This window comes from Balaenoptera borealis (genome assembly GCF_965194805.1).
Source record: "Balaenoptera borealis genome assembly, chromosome: 2".
In the NCBI taxonomy this organism is placed as follows: domain Eukaryota; kingdom Metazoa; phylum Chordata; class Mammalia; order Artiodactyla; family Balaenopteridae; genus Balaenoptera; species Balaenoptera borealis.
This window is the reverse complement of record NC_138867.1, coordinates 64,387,462-64,407,592: the sequence shown is the minus strand read 5'-3', so window position 1 is coordinate 64,407,592 and position 20,131 is coordinate 64,387,462. Positions and strand designations below refer to the sequence as shown.

The 20,131-nt window shown below is 43.0% G+C and overlaps 1 protein-coding gene across 4 annotated transcripts in view; it reads right to left on the bottom strand.

The window, feature by feature from the left end:
- Window positions 1–10,037, bottom strand: part of JMY (junction mediating and regulatory protein, p53 cofactor) — a 79,342-nt gene extending 69,305 nt beyond the window's left edge. Inside the window, exon 1 of one of the 4 annotated variants that reach the window (XM_082375890.1) lies at window positions 1,448–10,037. In XM_082375890.1, coding sequence (XP_082232016.1) covers window positions 1,448–2,488 — 1,041 coding nt within the window. In that variant the 5' untranslated portion in view covers window positions 2,489–10,037. The remainder of the gene's footprint in view (window positions 1–1,447) is intronic. The other 3 variants (XM_082375888.1, XM_082375891.1, XM_082375889.1) reach the window with 3 other exon arrangements.
- Between the last annotated feature and the right edge of the window lie 10,094 nt (window positions 10,038–20,131).

The following is a 20,131-nucleotide window of genomic DNA, read 5'->3' as shown; positions in this document are numbered from 1 at the left end:
AAAATAGAAAGTTTAAAAAAAAGGATAATATATACCTGTAAAATGAATAAGCGAAAGAAGCACTAACTTTGTCCTTGCAGTTTAAAAGAAATACCGGTCACTATTAAAACTCTAAAGAGAATGTGACCATTTTAAGATTTGTCACTTCCTTCCAGAAAGGATTTAAGGTAGAACACAGACTCCAGAAGTAAGATGATAAAAAGGGAAATAAAAACAGATTCCTGGAACTACAGGATCATACTATGATCGGTGATGTTTATAACATAAAGTAAACTAACAGAAGTCAAAACCTGGATTCACTCTAAGTTTTAAGAGAGCACTGTGGGATAAGTGATAAACTATTATTTCCTAAATCCTTAAGTCTAACAAAAACTTCGTAATATTCTATGAAGAAACCACAAGGCTCCAGCTTCGTAGCACTAATAGCAGGATTCAAGTAGTACATAAACATAGGCAAGGCTGACAGATGACAACACAATGTCAGCAATATAAACATGATAAAAGGGGGCATTCCCCCACCTCAACTCCAACCTCAACTGATACTAATACTAAAAATAATAAATTGCTTTAAAAACGAGAGTACTTCTTTAGCAGTTTTTCCGGCAAAAGCTGATAAGTACACATGACCCCAAATTATACGTATCTTTTCCACATCGTAGAGCTCCCTGTGTATAACCATTCAGACCTTTTCCCATTGTTTCCTGTTATTTTAAAGATTCGTTTGAAAAAGTGTTTGCACTACTTTTACTCCTCAAGTCCAAAAGCATAATAAACATTCCTGCCCAGGGCCTTTTTTCTGCCTAAAACAAGAGTGAAACATGAGCCCTCTTTAAAGACTGGCTATATTCCTAGAGTGTGTATAAAACCTTTCAAAGTCCATTTGCATCCAATTGTCAGTAGGGGGTTTTTCATTTGGACAGGCCACTCATCTGGAGGACAATGATTTTTAAATTTGCCTAAGTTGCCAAATGACATATGGAGACAAAAAACTGACCGTTTTTGTTCCATAAGACAAACCACTTTGAATAAATGAACATGACGCCAGGAAAGTAAGGTTAATAATCTGGGTAATTATTGCTGGAAACAACTTCAGGGACAAAGAGAAACGCTCATTTAGCTTATATTTATGGGACAGCTTTCTGCTAAATGGCTTTAATCTTATTACCAGTACTTAGTAGCAAACAGAGCACTTTATAGAATCTATGTGTTAAGTGGGAGGCGGAAATCTAAAGACTTATCAAAGTTCCTTCAGAGGGCAAATAAGGAAAGCCACGGTTTTCCCCACTACTGAAAGGAATAAAGAGGGAGATAGGTCAGGAACCATTCTTTTCCCTTGTCTAACTAGAAACACAAGCGCCCCAAATGCGCACAGCCTAGACCGAGGCTCCAGCCTCCGGCAGTGAGGAGGGACCAAAAGCGATGAGTGGAGCCCAGACTACGTTCTTACCTCCTGGATGCGCTTCCTGGCCCGCTGAAGCACTTCTTCGTAGCCCTTCTGCCGCAGCTCGCTAAGGCTTTCGTAATACTCCTCCGGGTCATCGGTCTCGGTGAAGAGTACCTGGGAGAGGATCTTCCAGCCACAGGTGTCCAGGCCGTGACCCAGGTAAACCTGTAGCTGGTAACACAGCGTGTCGATCTCCTGCTCGGTCATCTCCGGGGCGCCCCCGAACAGCACCGTCCACATGCCCGAGGGCTCCTCGGGGAACACAGGCAGGCACGGCTCCAGCTGCGAGTTCACGGAGCACAGCTGCTGGTGCACCGCGCGCAGATCCTGGAAGGAAAAGAGCCCGGCCCAGCTGCACTCCTCGGCCGGGGACTCCAGCTCGGCGGCGGGCTGCGGCTGCTCAGCGTCCGAGAGCGCCAGCGCCGCCGGGTCCGCCTCGTCCTCCCTCACCATTTCCAGCACCTCGATCTCCTCGGTGACCGTCCCGCAGGCGCTCACTACCCGCACCGACGACACCGGGGCCTCCTTCGGCGCCGGCGGGGCTGCCGCAGCGGCGGCCCCCGCCACATCCCTGCCTCCAGATGTCCTCCGGACCGGGCTGGAGTTGGCCCGCACTGGGCTCCGAAGAGGGCTCTCCGCCCCTTTGCCGGCCGACCTCCGCAGCAGTGGGTCCCCCCGAAGGCTGCACGCGCTCCGCGGAGAGCCTCCCTCCGCCCAGGCCAGGCGCCTCCGGGACCCGGGGCTCCTGCCCAGAGTCGCTGAGGCAGTGGCCTCGGGGCGACCCTTGCCCGCCGGGCTGCCCGGCCCCCGGGTCCCGTCGGACGCGGGTGCGCCAGGCTCAGCGCCCCCTCGCGCCCCCGCCTGCTCCCGGGTGCCGCTCCTCTGCCTCTGGGCCGTCCGGTTGTGGCAGGTTATGGCAAACTTGCCCTCAATCTCGTTCCAGGCTACGATGAAGACGAACTTGTGCTTCTCGCGCTCGTCGAACACATGGGGCCGCACGGCCACCCAGTCCGACTCGAGCGTCTCCTCGAGCGCGAACGACATGGTGGCTCCGGCGCCAGGCCGCGGGGAAGGCGCCGCCGGCCCTGCCCGCCCGAGGACTCACCGGCTGACTGCACCGCGCCCCCAGCTCACCCTCGCCGGGAGCCTTCAGCCATCTTAGCGCGCCGGCCGGCTCTCCCCGCTCGCTCGCCCGTCTCTTCGCACTCGCACCCGCCGCGCTCCTTTGTGGTGCGGCTCGCGGGAAAGACAATACGCGTCGCAGGAGCAGGTAGTTCACATGGTCACGTGCGGCCGGATCTGTTTACAAGCCCTGCGCTGCGGCAGCGCCTCGCGCCCGCCCGGGCCGCCCCCCGAGCGAGGCCGCGGTGCTGCGTCTGCGGCGCTCCGGAGGTGAGGCGCGGGTTGCCTGGCGCCGGGCAGGCGGGTAGGTGGTCGGGACCGGGGGCTTGTGAGCCTCCGCCACTCGCCCGGACCGATCTCCCCGCCCCTCCTCCTCTTCTTCCCGACCCACTGGAGCCGGCGTAACGGAGGGACGCGTCTCCTAAACTCTGCGCCTCAGTATCGCCACAATGTTGCCATTCGGCTGCTGACGTCGCGGCTCCACGAGGGACGTAAACACGGGCACGTGCCGCACGCTGGTGACGCGGCGGCGGAGGCGCGCACACCCCGCTCGCGCGCGTCGGCCCCGCCCCTCTGCGTCTCCCGCCCCCGCCCGCTCGCGGCCGCGCGCCTGAGTCTTCTCTTCCTCCGACTCAGCCTCCTTCTCCGGCGGTCTGGAGCCAGTGACCCGCATGCAGAGAGAGGGGCAGGTGTACTCTGCGGGGCAGGTGGCCTCCGAACCCAGGAAAAGAGGAACGAAGGTGGAGGAGCTGAGAATTTTTGAACTCCAGTCATTCAAAGGTACCCTCAGGTGTAAATTTTCCTCCATTCGCCCGGAGGGGTAACTCCTATATTCAGAAAGAAGTAGTCCGTAACGTTATGTGAACTATGTGCTAAGCTTTATTGGGATCCTCTAGACTATTGGGCTCTCTCCTAGTACCCTTGCGATACAGTTTAAGATATGAAAGGAAGGTGTCTGAAGACAACCCAGTAGAACTCCAAAACAAAATAAAATTAAATGAAAATTCAGTCATGTCCCAATAGTATGAATGTTTACATCTCGGTTCATCAGTGTTTTATTGCTTCAGGATTCATCATTGTGTGCTGTTCTGTGAACCTCCTTGTGAGGTCACTGACTTGAGTCTTTTGAAATAGTATTCAATTATGAGTTACCAGAATGCACATACCAAAAAAAAAAAAATCATGTAAATCTGAAGAATTCTGTTCATACTGAACTATGATGAAAATTCTTAAAATTGCCTAGTGGATCTTATAATCTAGTTTATATTATTGGCATTCTTTTTTCCTGCTAGTATCCAATTCATATTGCAGGTATTCTGCATTCACAGTAAAGTACAATGGGAATTATTTGTTACTTTTATCCATATTTCTAAAATATATGCGAGACCGTTTGGATTAACCTGGCATTGTTAGCCATACTTCCTTCAGTATTGTCCTAACATCTGAATAAACAGCCAAAAGCTTTAGTCCTGTCACTCAGCTGGACATTTTAGACCTGTAGATCTGCTCTGACCAAAAAAAAAAATGGGGGCACTTTGGGCAGGGCAGGATGAGCAAAAAGGGAAAAGGACTGGTTTTTAAACCTTTTTACAGTTCTTTATGTGAACCATACATTTTCAAAGCTTGTAACTGAACTTGTGGCAACTCTCAAATGCAAATCAGAAATAACACCTTTTGAAAGGCAGGAAGAAAGAGAGAAAAGCCATTGCAAATCTGTATCACCAGCTAAGCAAACAATAGCACGTTATAGAAAAATTTCTCCTTTTCTGTGGAAAAGTTACTACTAACAGTTTTTCTGATAAAAAGTGATGAGATAATTGTAGCTCTCTTCTTATAATACATTATAGATAAGTATAAATACTAAGAATGAATGCCAAAAGAATATGTTTATGGGAAGTATTTTTATTTACATGTATATTAAAATTGCAATATTTATCCACAACATTACGTCTTATCACAATAGTGCTAGAGAAAAATTGTTTGTGGTCACACAGGTGTTAAGTATTTTCCCCCAATACTCTGGCAACTGTATTTTGTCAAAAAAGTTGTTTCACTGTTTCTGGTCTCCTCTATTCTCCTCTATCTTAGTAACTGTTATCCTAGAAATAAAACAAACAAACAAACTGAAACTCCCATGGCAGGTTACTGTAGTACTTTACAATTCTTTATTTAGGGCTATATCTGATTGTCAAGCAAGATCTCTTGAGTGTATAAATACTCCCTGGGAATAAGTAAAGCTACAGAAATCTACATTTTGACCTTATTCCATAACCCCAGGAGACTGGGTTGTGATTCTCCCACTGGGACTTGCTGAAAACTTCACACCATATCTTTTACTACTACTGCCATCTCGAATACCATAGGGTGTGCTGGGATTTTTGTTCTAAGCGGCAGGGTTGCTTGTTCTGCAATGAGGACCTGCTGCAGAGCCATTCTCTACTTTGAGCCCTACTCAAAGCTGGCACCTTCCACATTGCCTGATATATGAGCTGGAGCAGTTTTCCTAGGTGTGGAATGTGTTGCATCCAAAGCCCAAGGAGGCTTAACAGTCATTGTGGTAGTGGCTGCATCATGCACCAATCTGTCCTTTACTTTGAAGGGAATGTCCTGACATACACCTGACCATAGGATGTGCAGAAACTTTACAGAGTTGGCAAGTGCCTGAATTTTTGTAGAGTTTGTCTCCCTCCCTCTGGAGTGCATATGTCTCCAGCATGCCAGCACCCTCTTACTCATCCTGCCAGATCACCATGATGTCATCAGTGTAATGTATCAATATGATATTCTGTGAAATGTCCAGGTGGTCCAGATGTCTTCAGGCTAAATTATGGCAGATGGTGGGAGAGTTAACATGGCCCTGGAGCAAAGTGTTTCTGATCTTCTTTCCTGACTAGGATAGAAAAGTACACATTTGCCAAATCAATGGCTGCATATTGAGTACCAGAGACCATATTATCTGCTGTAGCAAAGAAACTACATCTGGCTGGGCAGCTGTGATCAGGACTATTTCTTGGTTGAGCTAGTAATAGTCTTTAGAATCCATCTGGATTCTGCAAGGACCAGACCAGCATATTAAACAGAGCTATTCTAGGGACAACCATGCCTACATCTTTAAGAGGGGCATTAATCTCTGCTATCCCTCTCCAGGGTTATAGTGCTTTTGATTCACTATCTTGGTGGGAGGTAGGCAGTTTCAGATGCTTCCACTTGAACTTCCCTGCTATGATAGCTCTCATCAACAGACTCAGTGTATGGGTGACTCCATCTGCCACATATGTCAATCCCAATATGTATTTGGGGACCAGGGAAATGAGTACCAGGTGACTTCACATACCTGGTGGACCCAGACTTTGGTCAAGACTCCATTTATTACCTGGTCCACAGAGCCCACGATGAAGTCTCTGGTTGCCAACTTAGACCCTGTCCTCAGTAGTCCTTGAAATGCCTGAGAATTTCCCTTTCCCCAGTGAACAGTCACTCAAGTACACAGCCTAGATCCCTTTGGGGAAGCACTGGGGAAATCATTATGTATTGCAGAGTTCTTTGCACTGGGACCCAGTCATCTCTTCAGTCAATGGTACCAGGTCTGAAAACTGAAAACTGGGCAAGAGACTACTTTGAGTACTTCCCTCAACCTCCCACTCATCCATTCTGGCTCTATTTTGACTATGTATATTAAGCAGTGTCTATTGGTTGCTCGGCTATTTTGCCCCTCGGGATGCTGTGGTTTATTAAGCATCCCATAACTGTGGACATTGTGACCCTCTGACCTCTGATGGTGAAATGCTATCAATGGCCTCTGTTGCTCCAGGGCCTTCTCGTCCCCATTGCTATCAATGAGCCAAATTCTGTGACCACTTCTGCCTTTAACCCTGGCCTACAAAGGAGAGCCACAATGAACTTCACGGGGATGCTGGGGCCCCTCTCACCAACACATTTCTAACAAACACCCTTGGTGAATGGCATATTCTTGGGACCTTCCTGGGAAACATATTTGTTCTGGCCTCACGTAACATACCCATTCCAGCATTCCCACTTCCCTGAGTCTTTTATTCCCTTCCTCTTTTGTATACCATGGCAATTCAAGCATTTCAGTTCAGGCTCTGGGAGGCTCATTGCTTTTTCCAGGTTTCTAGGAGTCACCCTCATGGCAAGTTTTCAACATCCACTAGGGTCTTAGCTTGGATGTTAAATCCTCTTGTCCTGAGAGAGTGACCTTCAAGTCTATGAACAATGTTAGTTACCCACAGCTTTTGCATTATCAGTCTTAGGATGACAGCCCAATCTCATAACAACCCTCCACTTCCATTATCCTTATATATTATCGTTACCCTTACATTTCAAACGCCTAAATCTTCGCACCAGCCACTGGTACATGTCCACTGGTACGTTGTCCCAACTCACCACCAGTGAAAATTTTAGAAAGAGGACTCTCACCTTTTGCCAGGGCCTCTCAGTGGCAAAAAGAAAGAAAAGCAATTGAGGGGAGCTGAGAAGGTGAACAAAATTTACATCTGATACAAATCTGCTTTCAATGTTTGACAGTACCTAAGAGTAGCATGCTTCATTAAGGACTTCAATATTTCTTTCAACTTTAAAAAAACTTTCTTAGGTATTATTACAAAAGCAACCCATGTTCATTGTAGACAAATTTAAAACTGCAGATAAACCAAAACAAGAAACTTTAAATACTACCTAGAGATACCACTTTTAAAACCTTGATATGGATATTTTTATACTTTTTTCTATACTTATTTACAAAAGCGAGATCCCACTATAAATACTACTTTGTAAACTATCTTTTTCACGTAATAATGTCTCCTGAAAATTTTAATAAGTATACATCTTTGATACTGTTTTTAAAAGAATTCCATTGTGCAAGAAGCTCCTCACTCAGTTCTGAACAGATTTTTCCTCCAATTGCAGCCTGAAGTCTCATATTTATCTTCCTGCCCCTATGGAGTTGCACCACCAAATGTGTCAGAGTATAGAGACACCCTTATTCTGCAGTTGTTTAATATACTCTACAATGTCTAATATCTTTTAAGGCATCCATCCATTTATCTGTAATTTCAAAAATCTGGGCATAAGATGAGCATATACTTATGCTTAGTATTTAATGGTAATTTAAATGTAAGTACAATAAAAAGTGAAAACCAGAAAAAAAAAGGAATTCCATTGTGTATATTTACATAATAATGTATGTTATCAGTCCCTTCAGAACCAGATTTAAGTTGTCATCACTCACATCCTTGAACTAAATCCTAATCCTATATCTTTATGTCCTAAATCTTTGAGCACCTACTGAATTGTTTCTCTTTTGTTCTCAATGTCCCATCTAGGGAATCCTTTGAAGCCCATACCCTTAACCACAGTATTAAGATCCTCCAATAAGCAGATAGAATGATGGGATTAGATGTGTAAGAGAATTTGGAGGGAAACACCTCTAAGGGAAAAATGGGGAGGGAGCCAGAGCAAAGGGGAGAACTGGTGGTGGTGAAGGAGTGGGGAAGAAAGGAAGTTTCAATAGAAAGCATCTCGGAGTGCAATGCAGTTTAGAGTGTTTTCTGTAGGTCAATGGGGAATCCTTAAGCCAAAGTTACCTGTCAGAGGAGTTTCGTGTCTCACAGCAACAGGCCTGCCATACTCCCCATCTCCTCAGTCAGTGGCTGGGAGCAGCCTGGAGGAAATGTGGTGGATTCGTAATGCAGCAACCCGGGCTGTCAGGATTACACTTGGAGATCTGAGATGCACGTTCTCATGGGTGCCACAACACCATCTGTGCTTTACAAAACCTTGGTACTATTCATTCATTGATTCATGACACATCGAGGGCACAAATAGAGTACAATGTGGTGCTCACATTCTAGTAATTGGCTTCAGTTTGAGTGGATCATCACAAATAATTTTTTAGAAATTAGAAACAGAAATAGATTTCCAGGCTCTCTTGAGGAAGATCTTCAAGGTATGGCTTCATTATCTTGTTTGAAATGATTTTTCAGGATCTAAGGTAAATTCAAAGCTAAGTACTAAATAGGGTTTGAGTTCTTCCTCATTGCGTAGACCCAGTCCTGTATTCATGTCACTTGATGCAGATAACCTGGGTGAGTTTTACATAATAAAGTCTAGAACCTGAAACAATAACTGCCATTTCCAAAAAAACGTTTGAGAGAGAGAACAACATGCCTCTCCCAAATACATACTTACTTTCCTATCCTTATATCCCTTCTTTTATATATATGTGGTTTGTATTAGTTTTCTATGGCTGCTTCAACAAATTACCACCAACTTAATGACTTAAAACAACTCAAATTTATTATCTTAAGGTTCTAGAGGTCAGAAGTCTGAAGCGAGTCTCACTGGGCTAAAGTCAAGTTGTCTGTGGGGCTGCGTTTCTTCTAGAGGCTCCAGGGCAGAGTCCATTTCCTAGCCCTTTCCAGCTTCTAGGAGCTGCCCACATTCACAGGTGTCTAGCCTCTCCCTCCATCTAGTAAGCCAGCAATAGTGGGCCACATTCTTCCCACAGCACATGACATTTCTTCTCAGAGACAGATCCTGCTTCTCTTGTCACATCTCCTTTGACTCTTGACTTCTACCTCCCTCTTCCATTTTTAAGGACCTTTGTGATTATATCGGACCACAGGGATAATCCAGGATAATTTTTTTTTTCACTGTGATTTTTTTTAATTGAGATGTATAAATCAGGACACTTTGGACTTACTTTAAAAAATAAGTTATTTGAAACTTAAACACAGAAAAATATTAATAATAATGTAAGAGTTCAGTTCAAAGCTTAGATTCTGCTATTTTTAAGTTTTTCTAGCAAAAGATAATCAAAGTGATTGTCGTAGGAGGAGAGACACGGTCAGGATAATTTTTATGTCTGCTGATGAGCAACCTTAATTCCATCTGCAACCTTAATTCCCCTTTGCCAGGTAACCTCACATAGTCACAGTTTTGAAGATTATCATGTGGATATCTTTGGGGGGTGGGGCATTATTCTGCCCACCATATGTCTTATAGCTAAAGCCTCTGAAACAATATCTATTGGAAACAGTTCCGGTGTTTATTAATCTTTTGGATGTTCATGGGAATGAAACTAAAGATTTATCATTCTTAGAATATTTGTCCTAGCTTTCGGTAGCTATACATTATCATGTTAAGGAAGTTGTCTTCTATTGCTATGATCTCCTTATATATTACTCTGTAATAAACCACCCCCAAACTTAACAATTTAAAACAATTTATTATTATCGCTCATGTTACTGCAGGTTGATTGGTCTTAGCTGGATGGTTCTCTCTTGAGGCTTGAGCAGGCTGGGTGTCCAATATGGCTGCTTCCCTCACATGTCTGGGCTTCTGTGCTCCTCCATGGGGACTCTCTCCCACAGAGTAGCTTGTGGCATGCATTGGGATAATCGTATTTTTCTTCTTTAATCTGTTAACGTTGGCAGTGTTTAACATGCAGGTTGTTTACTAGGACACGCCCTTGGGATCAAGACCTGAGGAAAGAAAGAGGAGGGAGCAGGAGTAAGGAGAAGGAGGTCTCAAGCTGTGGTGGGGGCCTGATACCCCTGAGTCCATGGAGATCATTGTAGCTGAGGTGCTCCCACAGTGGGCCAGGTGTTTATGCATTCACCCAGTTGTTGGATGTGGGTTGTCCCTGGAAGGGTATATAACCCTGGATGAAGCTGAAGTGATTCCCTAAAGGTGAAGACTGAATGAAGATTGTACACTGGCAACTCTCTCAGCAGGTGAGGCAACGAGCCATTCCTTGGAAGAGGATCTGGGCTGAGCCTCTCCATGTCTCTTCCACAAGGTTCCTAGTAGTAGTATTTATAAGAGTAAAAAACCAGAAAAAAAACCAGAAAACAAAACAAAAAAACCCTAGAAACAACCTAAATCTTCATCATACAATAATCAATAAATATATGTAGAATAGCTACATGATGAAAAAACATACAGCAATGACAATGAATAACTAACACCACATCTGTCAAGAACTAGAGTCACCGTCTGTCAGCATGGTTAAAGCTCAGAAACATGATGTTACATGAAAAAAGCATGTGCAGAAAAAAGCATGCCTGTCATTTCTATAAAATTTAAAAGCATTCAAAACCCAACTATATTTTGTTTATGGATCATGAATATATAGGAAAAATAATAAAATATTCATCAGGATCATAAATTCGTCATAGTGTCTAGGAACGGAGGGTGGGAACTAGGATCAGGAAAAGGGGCTCAGAGGCTACAATTGTATCTGGAAGTTTGGTTTCTTTAAAAAAGACCTGAACTAACATGGCATTATAGCACAATGCTATTATATGATGAAATGTGGTCTCGAGTACATGAAAGTTTATTATATTTATTTTTTCTGTGTTAAAACAACTTCATTATAAAATTAATAATTTTTAAAACTACCATGCAGTCATTAAAGCAAAATTAATTACCCTTACACACATTAACATAGATATATTGCAAAAGCAATGCTAAATGAAGAAAAGAATTTGCAGCTGGGTATATACATGATGATGCCTTTTCAATTTTTTTTTATTTTTAAATTTTTTTTTTGTTTTTCTCTTTTTCTTTTTTTAGTTGTTTTTTTCTTCTTTTTTATATATTTTTGCCATTTCAATTTATTTTTTCTTTAAATTTTTTTTTTTTGATGTGTACCATTTTTAAAGTCTTTATTGAATTTGTTACAATATTGCTTCTGTTTTATGTTTTGGTTTTTTGGCCATGAGGCATGTGGGATCTCAGTTCCCCGACCAGGGATCGAACCTGTACCCCCTGCATTGGAAGGCAAAGTTTTAACCACTGGACCACCAAGGAAGTCCCCCATTTCAATTTTTAAATAAGCAAAATGACATTCTATATTATTTATAGATCTATACTCATGTGGTAAAAGTATTTTAAAATGCAAGGGCAGGACACACACCAATAATATCCAAATAGTTTTACCTTTGAGAAGACAAGGAGATGAATAGGACTGGGGAAGGATACAAAGAAGATTTCCAGATATTCACATTGGCTCAATCTCAGTGTTGACTACATGGCTATTTATTGTATGACTCTCTGTGCTTCTTGGTATGCTTGAGATAGTTCATATTTTTTAAAAACTTAAACATTCCATTTTGATTGGTCTTTCCCTCTGGTTATAATGAAAATAACCACATCAGTATATGCCATCACTTGGTTGGCATTGAAAAGGAAAGGAAAAGAGTGTCTTCTATAAATCTCCAATTGCCATTTTTTTCTGGTATATCCTTTGCTGCACCCATTTTTTCAAAACACTGACTTAGTGTCCCTGATTAAAAACAAGTGCCCCAGTACTTACGTGTCCAGTTATTTTTGTGGGTGTTAAACTCCATTGCTGCAGTGGGACAAAATCACTGGTGTACTCAGGCACTGGAAGTTAAGAGAAGAAGCAAGGTAGGCAAGTCTTAGGTTATGCCTCTCCCTCATTAAGAAATCCAGATTTTAAACAATTTTATGGAGAAAGGATATTAAGTTATAACTATTTGCACCCTCCATGTTATTTTCTGATCCCTACAAAGGGATTTTGGTGTTGTCTTTTTATTTAGCATCAGTTAACATTTCTGTGTATCCACTTGGCCCACACACTAGTCAGTGTTCCATAGTTTCCATCTTGATAATGCACTGCGGTTTACTTAGCCTTACCACTATTGTTGAAGTTTTGAGATTTTTCCAACTTTCCAGTATTATAAATAGCATTTCTATGACCATCTTTGTGCAAGCTACTTCTTTTCTTTCTGGTCATTTCCTTGAGGTATAATCCTAAAGTGGAATTAGGCCAAAAGGTATGAATAGTTTTGTGATTCTAAGTTCATATTCCAGTATTATATCAATTCATCTTAGATCTAAAAACGTTGGGTTTACACATTTGAACATACTTTAAAAAATTTAATAGGTACAGAATGATTGTTAAAAGGTGCTTAATGAAAAGTTCCCTCAGCTGCTTTTTTAATCTTTTTCTTTTTTGTGCGTGTGTGTGTCTAATTATTAAAAGTAATACTCTCACTGTGGAAAAATAAAATCAAGTAAGTGAAAGTACCCTCTAAACCCGCACTCTTAAAAGATTCCATGTTCCGATTTGACTTACACTCTTTCACATGATTCTATATGCATGCAATGTTTCATTCTTGAGACTTCAGGCAACATTTGGAAGTTCTTTAGAAACCCATCCAATCAAGACATCCTGTGTGCTTGGGCCTTTTCTCTCTTTGCAATTCTTTCAGTTATTCCCTTTCTCTTCAAATCTACAGCTCTACTCTCTTCACCAGCTATTTTTCCTGAAACTTCCAACATAATCCAATCTCCCAAAAATCTTTATTTGCCATGTTGGATCTTTCAACTACAAGTTTATTTTTATTCTTTACAATCTGTTCCAAACCTCAGCACCATCTCAGAACAATATCCTTGAACCCACCCCGAATTATTGAAATCAGGATCTTAAAGCATGGGACCCAGGAATCTTCACTTTCAAAAGTTCCCCAGGGGGCTTCCCTGGTGGCGTAGTGGTTGAGAATCTGCCTGCCAATGCAGGGGACACGGGTTCGTGCCCTGGTCTGGGAAGATCCCACATGCCGCAGAGCAACTGGGCCCATGAGCCACAAGTACTGAGCCTGCGCTCTGCAACAAGAGAGGCCGCGATAGTGAGAGGCCTGCGCACCGCGATGAAGAGTGGCCCCCGCTTGCCACAACTAGAGAAAGCCCTCACACAGAAACGAAGACCTAACACAACCATAAATAAATAAATAAAATTAAAAAAAAGTTCCCCAGGTGGGGCTTCCCTGGTGCTGCAGTGGTTAAGAATCTGCCTGCCAATGCAGGGGACACGAGTTCGAGCCCTGGTCTGGGAAGATCCCACATGCCGCTGAGCAACTAAGCCCGTGTGCCACAACTGCTGAGCCTGCGCTGTAGAGCCTGTGAGCCACAACTACTGAGCCTGTGCTCTAGAGCCCGTGAGCCACAACTACTGAGCCTGCGCTCTAGAGACCACGAGCCACAGCTACTGAAGCCTGCGTGCCTAGAGCCCGTGCTCCACAGCAAGAGAAGCCACTGCAATGAGAAACCCGCGCACTGCAACGAAGAGTAGCCCCCGCTCGCCCCAACTAGAGAAAGCCCACGCGCAGCAACGAAGACCCAAAGCAGCCAAAGAAAAAGAAACAAGAGAAAAAAAAAAGTTCCCCAGGTGATTTTAAAATACAGGCAGGGTGAAAACCACTGTGTTGCTCTAATTTCTGGAATGATTTCTCCATACCTGCATGTTTTTACTTTTTCACTAATTGTTTTCTCCTTAATTCCCTATAAACTGGACTCTGAGTCTTCTGCTTTACTGAAACCATTAACTTTAAAAAAAAAAAAAATCAAATGCAATACCATTCAGTCCTGAGAGTAGGTCATAAGTTCAGAAGTTGCCTTTTCTGCCCCTGGTATACTTTTCGTGTTAGTTTACTTTTCGTATTTGTTTATTTCGAAGTTTCATGTTTGTTAATGTATGTTATCTACTGCTGCACTGCAAACTACCCTAAAAACTAGTGGCTTAAAGCAATAAAACCATTCCTTTGTTCCGATTCTGCAGTGTGGGCAGGCCTGGGTGGAGACTGCTGGTATCTGCTCCAAGTGGTGTTGGCTGGGAAGGTGTAACTGGGGCTTGAGGATCTATGATGCTTGACTCACATGTTTGGTGCCTCAGCTGCCTCATTTTTTCTCCAATGGGGAGGTTGAAATTTTTTACATAGTGGCTTGGGGCCCTCAAGAGAGCAAAAGCTGAGGTTGTCAGATTTCTTAAGGCCCAGGCCTTTGGCCAGCAGGGTGCACTTTTGCCACATTCTATTCGTGAGAGCAAGTCACAGGCCAGCCAGATTCAAGGAGAGAGGAAATAGACTCCACTCTGGATGGCGAGGAACAGCATGTGTGAACAGGGATGGGAGGCTTCAAGCAGGGGAAAATGTGCATGTAGTAGACAAAGAATATCAGTTGGAATCACTGAGTGATTGAATGAAAGAACAAATGAACAAGTGAATGAATAGAGTAATAAAAAATGTAGGACAGAAAATATTTTAAAATATACAGACAGTACATAGACAACAAAATACCCTTTTATATAAATGGAATGTATTTAATGGTAGAGACTGCATTCAGTTTTGCACCAAAAGGGAAGCTGAGGGAAGCAATAGATATATTCTACATCAAGACAGATTGTGTTAGGCCAGGCCAGATGGTGTGATGTGAGAGATGCTTCAGCTAGACCAGGAGGAAGTCTCCATGTAGGTGCCTAAGGCAGGCAGGACAGAGGTCAGATCCAGAGAGATCAGTTCTGGGTGCGGAGTGAGAAGTGAGAGAGGTTCTGCAGGTCAGGGCAGCAAGTCCAGATCAGCAATGTCAGACTCCATGACCAGAAACTCAAGACAGGAAAATGGGAGACAAAAAAGGGACCAGGCCAACAGGAGACAAGATACCAGGCATTAGCATCAAGTGTGACAGTTGACACTGGGCATACTGCTTAGCTGCCTGATCGGTGGGTCCTGGAGTCTAGGTTCACAGGGGCTGACCCAGCACTGGGTTGGTCAGGATCTGTGTTTTATTTTCTTACTGGATCATCTGTTCTATCTAAATCTGTAGAAAGAAGCAGCTTGTAGATGATATTAGTCACTTTTGCCAGCATTACCCAAAATGTGGTATGGTAGCCAGCCTCCAAGATAGCTTCCATTGGTCCTCACTTCCTGGTATTCACACCCTAGTCTAGTCCCCTCTGACATTCTATGAGGACTGGTCTGTGGGGCCCATAGAATATGGCAAAAGTAATGATATGTCTCTTCCAAAATTAAATTATTAAAGACTGAGGATTCCATCCTGGGCTGTCTCTATCTCTGGTCACGCACTGTGAGGGAAGTATGTGGTCAGGTTGTAAGCAGCCCTATGGAGAGGCCCACATGGCAGGGAAATGAAGGCTCTGGCCAACAACCACGTAAGTGAACTTGAAAGTCAGATTCTCCAACCTCGTTGAGCCTTGAGATGACTGTAGCCTCTGCTAACGGTTTAACTACACCCTCATGAGAGACCCCGAAGCAGTAACATGGAGCTAGGTCCCTCCAGAATTTCTGACCCTCAGAAAATGTGTGAGATAATAAACGTGTGTAGTTTCAAGTTGCTAAATTTGGGTAATCTCTTATGCAGCGATAGATACCTAATACATGTGGTATGTATCAGAATTTTCTGGAGAGCTTATTGAACATGCAACTCTCAGGTCACATCTGAATGAAAAAAAACTATCTTTGGTAGGGGCCAGCCATCTATATTTTTAACAAGCTTCTGAGGTAATTCTATGTATTCTTAAACTTGAGAAACATTACCTTATGCATTTAATCCCTTAGTGTTACTTCTTCCAAATAAATTTGCATTTTAATCCTAATTTCTATGAAGACCTTATGCAATAAGTATTATCCAAGGCTTAAACACTAAACCCAGAGATTCTTGATATTTTTGAGTTCAAGACACTATTTCAAATATTCCAAGTTTTTGTGATATGTTTGAAACAAAAGGCTAAATGAATGCTAAGCAAGCCAGCGATGATTACAATCAATCACTGCTACAGTATAGCCTTGTCCATAAAAGTGTCCGTACTAAATATGCTTTCCCCTGGTTACCCTTCAGCCTTGAGGATGAATTTATTGCTCTGTATGTGCTCACTCATAAACTCAAGAGGCCAAGTTTTTCCACATTCCAGCAGGAGTATGTCAAGCTTTGTGCTAAACATGTATTAGGCCTCACCCTTATTTTTGCACTCTCTTCCATGCCCTATCATATATCCAACTCAGCACAGTGTCTCACTGGTAAAAGATTCAAACTGGGTGAGTACCATATTGATGATACTCAGCAATAGAGATGGTTGTTATATTAGTTAAGGTTCTGATATGAAAAACATTACATATTCAACTTGGGATCATTCAAGAAGAGTTTAAGGAAGGGAGGATGAACAAAGGTGTAAGACAGGTGTAGGGAAACACAAGACATAGACACTAGTAGCAGAGCCATCCCTAATGGCAAGAGGCGGGATTGGTTCCTAGAACTGGAGATGGAGAGAGGGCTGTGTGGAGAGGACCACTTGACAGGAGTTGAGATCTTTGGTGGGAGGAGGCACCCAGCCTCTAGTGACCCCCACATGAGGGGGGGCAGGAGATTAATACCCAGGCCATGCTTTCTTCCCTTCCTTTATCTCTTGCCAGTGCTCTGCATTGGTCAAACCCAACAGGAAGCCAGAGGGTAGGAGAGTTCATGGTGGCAGTTCATAGAGGTCAGCTTCCTGGAGAAGGGGGGCCAGTGGTCTGGGGTTACAGGAAGGGGAGAGATATAGAAGATGTCTACATCACAGTCATCCATCCGTCTTTGCATAAAGCCGTCCTGAGAAGTTTTTAGACATAAAATGAACTACTTCAGGCTCAATGAGACATAACTTATTTCATAATGTGAAATTTGATGAATACTTGTTTGTTTCCAAAACTTCATCACCACAAACATGGCAGTCATATCCTCTTTAAGTCTTCATATTTCTCAACTGATTCTTAACATTTTTATTCTATTTTAATATGTGAAACTACCTTCTTGGTGATTTTAACTAGAAGTTGTAGAGGAAAATGGGCTGTCAGAAGTTGTATCTGTGATTAGGTGGCAAAGTTAGGGGAAGATGAAAGTGTCCTGACTTACAGTAGAATGTTGGAGAAGGTTCAGAGGTAGAAGGGGACCCCTGGCCTGTGGTGAGCGGAAGGAAAGAATGGACCAGGAGGAGAGAGAAAGTTAAATACAATAGTTCGAGGCACGCTTCTGAATGTTTTTGAACATAAGAAACAAATGGTTAGATTAACTCCACCAACTCTTCCTAGTTGGTAGGCATGGTCTGTAAATGGTCCTCTTCTCCCCAGTTTGGGAGGTAAGCAGGGGCTTTATGGGTAAAAGTTCAGTACCCAGTAATTCTTCACTTTTATGGGCTTTGAACCTCTGAAATGTGGTATAGGTGGAGAGGAGGTACCTCTGTGATACCAGATCACAAAACCCAGGATTTGGAAGGGATCTTCTACCACTATGAATCTAATTTACAACATCCTTACTATGTGACTTCTCAGTCATCAAAGGTGGCCAGTGATAAGGAGCTCAATATTTTATTAAGCAACTTTTCCACTCTTTGCCTGCTCAATCACAAAACAAACACTTTTTCCTAAGGGCAGAGATATGCTTTCTTACAACTTCTGTCCGCCATCTAGACAGGCTTAGAATAGTCTATTTCCTCTGCTATATGAAAAACTCTCCAAACACTATCCTTCCTCTTTTTTCCAGCCTTCTTTTATCCTGCTGAAATAATTAAAAATAAACAGATATACATTTTTTTTTTTTTTTTTTTTTTGCCACACCATGCAGCTTGCAGGATCTTAGTTCCCCAACCAGGGATCGAACCTGGGGCCCCGGCAGTGAGAGCGCTGAGTCCTAACCACTGGCTGTCAGGGAATTCCCAGGTATGCATAATATTTTATTGCCCACTATGAACCAGACACTGGCCTAGAGATTTTTGTTTGTTTGTTTTGGCCACACCGCGGATCATGTGGGATCTTAGTTCCCTGACCAGGGATCGAACCCATGCCCCTGTTGTGGAAGTTCAGAGTCTTAACCACTGGACTACCAGGGAATTCCCTGGCCTAGAGGTTTTGTGCACTGTATTGCTAATCTTTATAAAAACATGAGGTCAGTATTTTCATGCTCATTTTACAGGTGAGAAAGCCATACAAATTCTATGTGGCTGAGTTGGGAGTAGAAAGCAAGATGTGTGAGTCCTGGACTTCCCTGGTGGCACAGTGGTTAAGAATTCCCCTGCCAATGCAGGGGACACGAGTTCGAGACCTGGTCCAGGAAGATCCCTTGTGCCGTGGAGCAACTAAGCTCATGCGCCACAACTACTGAGCCCACATGCCACAACTATTGAAGCCCGTGCACCTAGAGCCCATGATCCGCAACAAGAGAAGCCATTACAGTGAGAAGCCTGCGCACCGCAGCGAAGAGTAGCCCCCACTCGCAGCAACTAGAGAAAGCCCACACACAGCAATGAAGACCCAACGCGGCCAAAAATAAATAAATTTATTTAAAAAAAAAATGTCGAATCAAGTTTTTGTGGCATGGTGCCAGGAAATTCTCTCTCCCTTTGTTTTAACTCTGAACAAAGTTGCAAAATTTTATCACTTAGCTTTCCACTGATTTAAAATCAATTTGTTGAGGTTTCATATAGCCCTGTCTTTGTGGTTAGATTTAACATAAACATGGAACCAAGACTCCCTAATAAGAGACTACAGCTCTCAACTTCCTGAAAACTATGCTCCTTTATTTATATGTTATTTTTTTTCTTATTCATTTCTTGCCTGGTATTTAAATCCTAAAATGTTGGTCAAAAAACCCCACTTTGAGACAGTTTAAAAATTAATAGCACAGGGCTTCCCTGGTGACGCAGTGGTTGAGAATCCACCTGCCAATGCAGGGGACATGGGTTCAAGCCCTGGTCTGGGAAGATCCCACATGCCGCGGAGCAACTAAGCCCGTGTGCCACAACTACTGAGCCCACGTGCCACAACTACTGAAGCCCACGCGCCTAGAGCCTGTGCTCTGCAACAAGAGAAGCCGCCACAATGAGAATCCCGTGCACCGCAAGGAAGAGTAGCCTCCACTCGCCACAACTAGAGAAAGCCCACATGCAGCAAAGAAGACCCAACACAGCCAAAAACTAAATAAATAAATTAAAAACAAAACAAAACAAAAAACCGACCATGCACTGGCAATTCTAAACAATGTCAGTGATAAAATACTTCTCCCTAAAAAAATTTTTTTGTTTAGTTGTAAAAAATTGCTTTATAGTGTTGAATAATACATATAAACTTCAAATTAGCACCTTTTATTGCTTATATTTAAATAAACATTGTATTCTAATGGCAGTTAGAGAATTGTTAGTTACACAGTTGGCCCTGAACTACAAGCATTCATTTTGTAAATTCCTAAAGGTTTTGAATTATTGAGCTATATTGGGTGGGTTGTGGATGAGGGAGACACAGCTCGTGTCTTGAGACCCCAGTGGTACTAATATTTCTGCATCTAGACAGTAGATGAACAATGATGGCATAATGACTGTAAAGATAAAGAGAACTTGAGTTACTACAATTCCGTCATTCTATGTGACTGCTTGGAGTCATTATTTGGGTTTAAAACTTAAAACAGTGAAACAGTTTGAACTGGGAGGTGAAATATTTTTGTGTGGTAATTTTACATTTTCTAATACCTAAACAACTTTTAGTTTTGTGGACAGAATTCAGATATGGGTTAGGCCTAATTTCATAAAGACTTGATCTCATAAAGGGTTTGGGACAGACACTAAAACTCGTGACTTGGAGCAGGTTGGAACTCCTGAGCAGAAAGCTAACAAGTTTTAGTTCATACATGAAACTATTTTAGTTGGAATTCTTCTTATTTAATTGCAGCTAATCTGTAATTGTAAGTAGATAAAGTAGG